The sequence below is a fragment of the Gouania willdenowi genome, chromosome 16 (genome assembly GCF_900634775.1).
Source record: "Gouania willdenowi chromosome 16, fGouWil2.1, whole genome shotgun sequence".
Lineage (NCBI taxonomy): Eukaryota > Metazoa > Chordata > Actinopteri > Blenniiformes > Gobiesocidae > Gouania > Gouania willdenowi.
In genome coordinates this window covers 11,876,560-11,886,657 of record NC_041059.1, presented here as the reverse complement: position 1 = coordinate 11,886,657, position 10,098 = coordinate 11,876,560, and the positions used below count along the sequence as shown (strand labels likewise).

Genomic DNA, 10,098 nt, shown 5'->3' with positions numbered 1-10,098 from the left:
ATGGTTCTTCTGAATTCCCTCATGCAGCGTACTGCGACGCAGGTCAGCAGCTGCATCCTCACATGCATTTTCTTCAGGAAATACAAATATTCTAGTTCTAGACTAGAATTAATTGTCATTCTCCGTTTCTGCTTTCTATTTGCAGATTGGGACTTTTTTCACTTTGAATAGGAACATTTTTTTTTTTTTTTATTAATTTTTGTAATGAGTTAAAAAGATCATTGCCAGAGGTTATTTTTCAAACTGCATTTTTTGTGTCTTTTCTTACAGAGGTGAAAGTATCAGATTACAAGTACTTACATTACTGTAACTGAGTTGCTTTTATGGGTACTTGTACTTTTTTGAAAATATTTCCAAATCAGTAATTTTACTTATGTTACATTTCTACACCCAACCGTCACTGAGTAAATTATAATTTTTTGTGATTATTTTTTTCATTTCTATTTAATAGCACATTGAACATAATCCATATGTTCTTTCCATTTCTGATCAACTCCCAGCTGCTTTCTTGGGTTCTGGTTGGGGTTTCTACCCATTATGTTGTCACCCACATGGCATGGCACTGTTTAAAGAGCTATACTTAGAGCCTGTCCTTTTTCTTTTTTTTTTCATTTTAAATTGAATTCATTGGTGTTCATTTATTTTAAAAAAAGAATTGTACATTTTGACAAACCTTGTATTTTATACAGATGCCTTTGTGGATAACAAATTAAGTTCCAAGCAATTATGCAAGATTTGGCCTCTTAATTTTTAAGTTTATACATGAGATATTTACTGTATGCAAGGGAACTGTGGCAAGATTTATCACCAAAAATAAACGTGGAGTGAAAGTAACTTAACTTTTACTTTGAGTACTATTTATTTGAGCTACTTTTAACTTGTACCTGAGGATTTTATGTATGACTATAGTATTTAGTAGTTCTATTTGATCTCATTTGATATCAGTATTCTTTACACTTCTGCTTTTCTCCCCTTTCCAAAAATATCGTCTTGTATCGTGAGCCCATTATCGTATCGGACTATAGTTCACTGTACCTCAGGTGACTTCGTGGCCAACAGTAGCTGTGTTTCTAGAAACGAATGGTGACGTAGGCTTCCCGTCTACAACCCGCCTCTTCTCCCCCTCCCGCCGGGGTTCGACTTCAGTTGTGACCGAAAAAGCGCTTCCAGCTCAGGCTAAAACACAGGCTGCTTTAATGTGGGACTCTGGAGGAGCAAAGACCCTGAAGTGGTAGAAAGAAGCTCCACAGGCGAGTATCGGTCTGTTGTTTGTCGGTCTGTGAGCAGATTAGGTTGTGTGACTTAAAACGAAACTCACGAGTGGAGACAGACATAATTCAGCGCATCAGACAACAGACAGCGGTCTGTAACCTGTTAGTTCCTCTAATGCTGTGCTTCTCAAATTGCGGGGCGCGGACCTTTCTGTAACTCCACAGTGTGTGAGAATTTTGACCTACTTCAGCCTATTTATTTAACTATTAGCTGGAATTGTATGACTTTGTATGTGCGATAATAATATTGATGCATTTGCAAGTTTAATTGAATACTCTTCAAAGTGTTGTTTTAATTATTTTTTGTTGCTGTCACAAACTAAACAATATAAAGATCATGTTACAAAGGCAATGTAAATTATTTAGAGTAGACTACCACAATCTGCCTATAGCCTTTCATAACAAGAGCTCTAAATATAAACTTTACACTAAGTCAATTACAGTTCAAACATATGGAAGCACATCATTAAGTTAAGATTTTGTATTATTATTATTTTACTTTCCCTAGGTTTTATAATTATTATTGTTTTTTCATCATGTTTTTTTACCGGCAGGAATGGGCTTCCATACAAACAATATGAAGTTAGAAAATGACAACAACCAAAGAAAATAGAACATATGTAGTTTTCGGTTCACATTTCACTCGCAGCTACCGTACGTTGCTTATCGCAGGCGTTTGTGTCCATGAATCATTATCACGTGGGTTTAATCAACGCTATAGTAGAATATGCTTTATTTTCTTAACAATATTTTTGTGTTTATTAAAAAGAAAAAAGTTTAACACAGTCTGGCCATTGACAGGTGAAGCAAATATGTTATATAACATAACATTATGCCATTGAATTGAGACACACCAGTTCTTTAGTCATTCATTGTGAGCTGTGGCGACACTCGTGGGATAAGTAAGGCTCAATGATGCACAATCACACGAGTACAGGACAGGACAGGTCTGCCCAGTGTGACTCACCAGAATAGAGGTATTTTGCTGAAATTCATGTTCATGCTGGTTTTGTCGGAGACATTTCGAGACCTGCTGAACATCACCTTGTGTGTGTGTGTGTGTGTGTGTGTGTAAAGAATTCCTGTGAAATGGATTCAGTGCAGTTAATAAATTCTGAATTTCTTCAGTGACACAGATATCATAATGTGGATGAAATTTCCCGCGTTATATCTATTATTGCAGAATTGCTGTATCGTGATATATAATATTGTGATGTATCGTATCGCGAGGTACCTGGCGATACCCAGCCCTAGCTATAAACTCTTTGTACAAAACATTAGTACGTTCACAGTATTGTTACTGTGAACGTACGCAGGTGTTAGCTTTCTGTTAGCATCTTTTACGTAAACGGGCCCTAAACCAGCTGTAAAATACACTAAAAACAAATATCTATCATCTTATTTCTTACCTATCTATTGATGAACTTGTTAGTCTTCCTAATCAATGAAAATATAAGTTTTAATATTTTTGGTGTGGACGTCTGAGCCTTTTTCTATCAGTATAGCCCTCAATTTCAATTTTTTTAAAATGGAAAAATGTGGAAAAGCTTGATATTAAACACATTTTAATCATTTTTAACTACATATGTATAGAACTGTACATAGAACTGTAACATGGTTTTTTAAAATTGACAATTTTAATAGAATTTTCATGGCAATTACAATTATAGTCAATTGTCTAAACTCAGTTGCAATTTAATTATGATTGCGTCAGCAACAGATTAAAAAAATTACAATTGTAAATATAATTACACTATAGTTGTCATTAATTATCAGTTACGCAATGACAGTTATAATTGACCCCAACCCTGGTTCCTGTTCTACTCTAGGTGTCTTCAGATGGATTGAATTCGTCGGAGAGAGAATGGGGTGCGCCATAGCTTCTTTGGTCACTTTTCTGCTCCTTACGGTGAGAAAAATACAACATTAACCTTCACTTTATTATTGGAGAATCATTTTTGTTTATTCATGATCAAATCTTGGTTTCAGTGCATGTCCGTTCATGCTGTAACAGTAACACCATTAGAAGAGTCAGAGAAGCAGTCGTGTCCTCATGATGACTATCGCACTGATGAGGGAACATGTTGCGACAAATGCTCACCAGGTAACTTCATGGTCCACTGCAGTCAACACGTCTTTATGTAAAACTAACAGAAAATAACATCAGACACTGAGCTTGGCTTTGGTCTTTCAGGGTTTAAACTTGAAGAGAAGTGTCACTTTAACGGCCACAGGAGTAAATGTGTGCCCTGCCCTCCAGGCCAATACAACTCTGAGAAGAACTACTCCCCCAAATGCAGAACATGCAGACGATGCAAAGGTAACAGCACGGCTTCCTAAGTTGTGGTTTAAACACTGTCAGTGCTCGATTCTTTCACGGGTCCTGATCCTTTCAACGCATGTGCGTAGAATTTTAAAAAAACGACGTTTTGTTGAATATTTTAATAGTACACATGTAAATATGTGACTGTTTTGTGGTGTTTATAATTGTTAATTAAAAAAGAAAAAGACAAAAAGAAAAAACCACCACAAGACGATATATACAGAAACGGATCAAAGCACAATACACGACATTGACACGCAAAAACCAAACAGAAAATAAAATAAAAACCAAAATAAATCGGAATTCGCTCAAAATATAAATTTAGATTCAACCTTTTACATACTACACAAACTGCCTTAAAATAGGTCGACCGGATGTAAATGCGTTTTGCGCATGCGTTGAAAGGATTGGGCACTGACAAACACTTGAGCTTTTTATTTTTAGGTTGCTCACTTTTCTGTCTTTTCAACTTGTCCTTCAGCCTCGAATTTTGAAGTGGAGGAAACGCCATGTGCCAGGCACCAGAACACTATCTGTCGTTGTGTGGATGGCTTTTACAAATACATGATTGACTCTGAAACGTACGAGTGTCGCAGATGTTCACAATGTGGATCTGATGAAACCGAAAGACAGAAATGTGAGTCTGAATTAGGGCTGGGCGATATGGACCAAAACTCACATCTCGATATTTTTTTCCAAAATGACGATATACGATATTAATTTCGATATTTTTACCTCAATAAAGTCTTACCAGAAAGACAATTCTGGGTTAAATTTGCTGATGAAAAATGCCACACAAGCATATTTATTAACAAACAGCTTCCCAATATTGTGCCACTTCAGTCTTTTCCTCCTCTAAGGACAGCACGTGTGAGTGAGTTCTTGTTTAGGGGTAATTCTGGGTTAGAAAACATTTGGAAATCCATCTAATTGTGATTTTCATCCTGTTCTGGGAAGTAACGAAAGCAGCAACTCCTAAAACGAGTATTTTTTTTATTTTTTTATTTTTTACAAAATATATATATTTCAGAAATATGTTAAAATTGTAAAGGACACTGTTTGACTGCACTCTATGATTAATATTAAAGTATTGTATGATGTGATTTTTACTGTGTGTGATTGTATGAATAAAAATAAGTCATTTACTATATCGCCAAAATAGAAAACTCGATGTTGAAACATGATATATTGCCCAGGCCATTGACAATGCATCATTCATTTTACCCTTACCATCATATCAGTGCTAACAGAATGTTTTTCTTATTGTAAACAGGCACTCCAAACCAAAACACAGTGTGTGACTGTAAGGAGAAATACTACAGAGTTAACAATCAATGTGAGCCCTGCAACAAGTGAGTATGCTGCTGCTTTTTTTTACACTCCTTTTCTACAATTCTACCGTTTCATTTAGCAGACACTTTTATTTAAAGCCAGCAGTTATGGTTACGGGACTTGCTCAAGAAGCCACAGTGTTGACCCAGGTTAGATTAGAACCCATAACCCTCTTACAATCCCGCTTCTTTTACCGTTACCCCACCACCGCAACCTTTACTTCCCTTTACGGTGTCAAGACAGTTTTACTTACACTGTTGATAAGGAAGTAGTTTTGATGAATTGAAACTACCAGCACAATTGCAACGTTGTTCAATCTTTCCATTTACTGGCTGAAAAAACAAAACAAAACCAGAAGTACTGAACTGAAATACTAAAATCAGCAGCTTAACATTTGTTGCTCATAACTGTGCATTTGAGTCATCGAGAAAAGACTCCCAAAACATCTGGATATCTTTTATTTGCTGTTTCTAGAGTTAATATTGGTAGACTTTAGGTGGAAAGAGGTGCAGAGAGTCAATAACTAGCATTAGTTGATGCGTAAATCCATAAATATTGTGCCGCTAGCATTATTAGTTTCTTTACCTCCCAGGGTGAATGAACGTTTGAGTGTCAAACTACATTTATTTGATTCTGTCTGCTGCATGTGTGTTGTTTGCTTCCTCTTCAGCTGTGAAACTTCTCTTTTCTCCACAGTTGCACAGCTGATTGTAAACATCACTGCTTGGCTCCTCCTGTTCAGAATTCAAGAGGTGAGAAACTAATCACTCGACAGGAACACGTTTAAACTTGTCTTCAAAGTGTACAAAAATGATTTGAATTTAAAAACAAAAAAAACCCTCTTTCAAACATAGCAGCTCTCACATTGCTAAAGAAACTTGACTCAATACAAAAACTTGAGTAAAAGTAAAAAAAGTACATCCTACTAAATTAAATTAAATCGGGGCTTTCGCCTTTAATTGGCCATGTAATGTTCGTACATTAATGGAATTCGTCCTCTGCGTTTAACCCATCCCTGAGGAGCAGTGGGCAGCCATTTTTGCGGCGCCTGGGGAGCAGTTCGGGGTTAAGGGACTTGCTCAACATCCCACAGTGATGGCCCAGGTGAGGCTTGAACCGGCAACCCTCCGATTACAAGCCCAGCGTCCTTAACCACTAGGTTAAATGTACTTTAGTAAAAAAAGCAAAACTAATGTCCCTTCAATAATAGGACAGGGTTTTATTTTTTAGGAACTTGTAGAAAACTGGTACATGGAAACAAAGTTAATTCTGTTACCTTTGAACACCTGGAGGATTTAGCAGTCATGATAAATAAAATATGTCAAAAAAAAAAAGTGTGAATGCTGAATAAAACCAAGAGCAAACTGGTACATGGAAAGAAATTAAATATGTTACTCTTTATCAATACCTAGAGAATTTACCATTCATTATAGATAACGTTTGTAAATTAAACGCAATTGTGAATTTGTGTCTTTTTACGTTGTGACGTCCTCTTCCAAGGTATTTAAAGTAACAAGCTCATTTTTAAAAAGTATGGAGTAAAAGTAAAAAGTCACCAAAAAAATAAATACTCACGTAAAGTGCAGATACAAAAAAACTACTTAAGTACAGTAACAAAGTCTTTATATTTTGTTACCCGTCACCTCTGCATTTGTGTAATGAAGCCAAGGTTCAATATAATGAGAAAAGCACGTTGTTGCATATTTGTCTGTAATCTTAATCTTAATCTTAAACATAAACTCATTGTGCTTTTCTCGGTTTGATCCCTGCCTCATTAAGATCCTGGCACTGGAAACCAGCATGTTATCAACATCATTGTTGGAGCTGTGTCAGTGGGTGTGTTCATGTTGTTGTCTGTGGCTCTCATCACCCACTTCATGACCAAACGTTTCACTAAGAAGCCGAAAACTCCAGCGCTCCAATCGGCCGAGGTTTCCCCAGACGTGTGCGAGGTACGTGAGCAACTTTTTGGTGCTTATTCTCCAGAGCCGACTTTCTCTCTGCGTTTCATTACCCTCGGACAGTGTTTCTCAAATGGGGGTACGTGTTCCCCTAGGGCTACGCGATGGCAATACATGGGTTACTTGAGGGAGAGAGAGAGAGAGTGGAAAATTATATATCGCTTATACTTTGAACTTTAGAAATATCGCTTTTAACTGCTGAAAAACTGTAATGGAAACACAGCTATTGATAGATGATCTGCTTACAGAAATTCCTGATCATCAATGAGGAATCCTCAGAGACCAGTGACGTGAAGGAAGTTGCTCTGAATGCCCTCTGTAAAAAAGAAACGCTCAACCTTCCTGACTGTGTTCCCTTGGAGATCAAAGGTGAGTGCACAGCTGCAGCTTCATTCAGCAACAGCTCAACTTTTTTCTTTTTTTTAATTTCAACATAATGTAATCTATTGTGCTCCACTCGTCTTTCCCACAACTCCTGCATGGTTTTTCTTTTCTTTTCTTCTGTTTTTTGCAGTCTCAGAGCTGATTTACATCGTGCTGGATCTGGTTCCTGTAGCAATGGTAAAACGACTGGTGCGTTCTCTTGGTGTGACGGATACAGAGATAGAACAAGCAGAGCTGGACTACAGACCCTGTCGAGAGGCTCACTACCAGATGCTGCGACTGTGGGCCAAAGGAGGCTTGCGCCCGGGATCCAGAGGAGAAATGCTCCACGGGCAGCTGTTCGAGGAGCTGGTGGACAAACTGAGGAAGATACACCTGGAATGGGCGGCCGTGGAATTGGAGACAAAGTACGGGGTTCAGTGACACTGCAGCATGTGCCAAGTGGAGCTTAAAGCCCGTCAAACCAAGTATTGTTCTCATTTAGGATTTGCTTTGAACAAAATGTGCCAATGGACATAGCAGTGTGTCTGAGGACTCCATCTCTGGTCCTGCTAATCATTCGCTGAAAGAACAAATAATGACAAAGAGTAAAGGATCAAATGACACTTAACAGGGAATATTATAAAAAAAACAAAAACAAAACAGAAGTTCCAAACAAGCAAACAATGGAGTGGGAAAAAAAACAACTAAGGAACAAACCTCCAGGAGAACCACAATGAAAGTTGATGACCACCTGCATCGACCCAGATTTCACAAGCTAGTTAAATTAAGATTTACCATCAGTATCTGTTCATTAAAGCAAAGATGAGGGAAGAAAATAAGAATCAGAGGACAGAGAGGGAGAGAGTAGGGCTGGGCAATATATCGTGATTCAAGATATATCGAGTTTTCTATTTTGGCGATATAGAAAATGACGTCTATATCAAGATATGTTTAATATTATTCATAGAGTATAGTCAAACAGTGTCCTTCTTTACAATTTTTCCATATCTCTGAGATTTCTTCTTTTATATCTAATTTTGTATTAAAATATGCGTTTTTAGGAGTTCTTTCTTTCTCTTTTTCTCAGAACAGAATGCAAAGCACAGTTCGATGATCACTGAGTGCGTCCTAACCCGGACCTTCTCCTTAACAAGCCACACTACAGAACTCACTCACACGTGCTGTCCCTTATAAGAGAAAAAGCCAAAAGTGCAAATTTTTGTTAATAAATGTGCCTGTGTGGCTTTTTTCACAAGGAAATTTAACCCATAATTATCTTTCTGGTAAGACTTGATTTGAGATAAAATGATCAATTTATTGTATATATCTTAAATATCGAGATATGAGTTTTGGTCCATATCGCCCAGCCCTAGGAGAGATCCTGAGCCATTTCTAGGATAGCATTAACTTCATCACTGGGCTCCTCTGTATCAACATGGAGGACGATGGCTCTACTTTGAAATCCTCACAATTATCTGAAGGATACACACTGCTACTGTATGAACTCTTTAAATCTTAATTCACATTCCGCACAGATTCTTATTACTTGCCTATGTTTCAAACAACTTTGGTGTGTTTTACATTGGAATAATCACGAAGTATTAGCATTATGAGTATATATGTTACAAATAGCACAAAGGGGCTAATTTTACTATTTCGCTAACTTTTAAGAAATAAGCTAAATGATAATTGAAGATTCTTTTTACACTTGGGCAGTATTTTACTGTAAGTATCAGCAAAAAGCAGCATTCTATTCTGATTATTGACGAGAGCTGAATAAGACTTTAATAGGATAACGCTACTATATAGCTGTCTTAAAATTGGTGCTTTTTAGATGATTTAATATTGGTTATTGACTGGTTTGTTATTTTTACTGAACTTTAACTATCATGTAAGTTTGTAATCAAGTGCATTCTAATGTTTAAAAATAATATTTTGGGGTTTATAATCCTAAAAGAAAATATAAAATACAGATATATATTTTTACTATAAAAAAATTGTAAAATAAACAAACAAATGTCTATTACACAAGTATCAATAATCAATAATGAATTTATATGGCAGTGTAATGTATTTGTAAAATGTTCATGTTTTTTTTTTTTTTCTTACAATGATTAATATGATTTTGTATCTTTTCACACCATCAGAACAATGCGTTCTTCATAAACTGTGTACAGACGAGTTGACTGACCTTTGCAAACCAACATTGGATGATAACGTGACTCCTGTCGCTCATGTTTGTAGTTTTTTATGATATCAGAAATTTCCCTTTGATCATTGGGTCCCTTTGAGTATTGGGGCCCTGTCCATCAAAAGGCGCCAGAAGCCCCGCCCACTCAACCTTTAAATAATCCCAAAGTGTATACCTCTGCTGTGCTTGTAAATAAAGGGGATTACTAATAAAAAAAAATTACAGCCCTGAAGGCATTCCTGTAAACCCCATCAATGGAGCATTACTTTTCACCAGTGGAAAAACAGGACACACCTTTTCTCCATGTGTCGCTGCCAAGAGACTTGAAGAAGATTCCTGGCCTGCAGGCTCAGACCTGAGTCACTAACTCTCAAAGAAAAACCAGAGACTTCAGGATGTTCTGCTTTGATGAAGCTTTTATTGCGTGAACATTTGAACTTTAAATAAAAAGTTTTAATGAAAATTTGTGTGCCTGGACCACACATTTGTTTGATGGGTGTGTGCTTGTGTGTTTTCTAATTTGCATGGAAGAAATATTTTAGAATTATGTTGTGTCTTTGTCCGCAGGCATGCCGTCGCTCTTCATTCCACCTCAAGCCTTAAATGTAATCACATTAGCTATGACATGTATTTTTTTAGGTATATGTTTGATGT

General features: G+C 36.8%; 1 protein-coding gene across 2 annotated transcripts; it reads left to right on the top strand.

The window, feature by feature from the left end:
• Window positions 1-631: 631 nt before the first annotated feature.
• Window positions 632-9,907, top strand: tnfrsf1a (tumor necrosis factor receptor superfamily, member 1a). Of its 2 annotated transcripts, XM_028469799.1 has the most exons (10): window positions 632-1,250; window positions 3,101-3,180; window positions 3,261-3,375; window positions 3,466-3,591; window positions 4,076-4,231; window positions 4,868-4,946; window positions 5,623-5,678; window positions 6,706-6,878; window positions 7,136-7,256; window positions 7,402-9,907. In XM_028469799.1, exons 2-10 carry the CDS (start codon window positions 3,136-3,138, stop codon window positions 7,692-7,694), a joined length of 1,164 nt encoding a protein of 387 aa, XP_028325600.1. In that variant the 5' UTR covers window positions 632-1,250; window positions 3,101-3,135; the 3' UTR covers window positions 7,695-9,907. The 2 variants fall into 2 exon arrangements, with proteins under 2 accessions (XP_028325600.1, XP_028325599.1); XM_028469798.1 differs by lacking the exon at window positions 632-1,250 and having other exon boundaries at window positions 2,833-3,180.
• The last annotated feature ends 191 nt before the right edge of the window (window positions 9,908-10,098 follow it).

What these genes read in the sequence shown, in the direction of transcription:
- tnfrsf1a (XM_028469798.1), top strand. Translation starts at nt 3,055, where the DNA reads ATGACAGTTATAATTGACCCCAACCCTGGTTCCTGTTCTACTCTAGGT. An exon ending in TCACTTTTCTGCTCCTTACG is followed by an intron (nt 3,181 to 3,260) that starts GTGAGAAAAATA and finishes TCTTGGTTTCAG; the next exon opens with TGCATGTCCGTTCATGCTGT. An exon ending in AACATGCAGACGATGCAAAG is followed by an intron (nt 3,592 to 4,075) that starts GTAACAGCACGG and finishes CTTGTCCTTCAG; the next exon opens with CCTCGAATTTTGAAGTGGAG.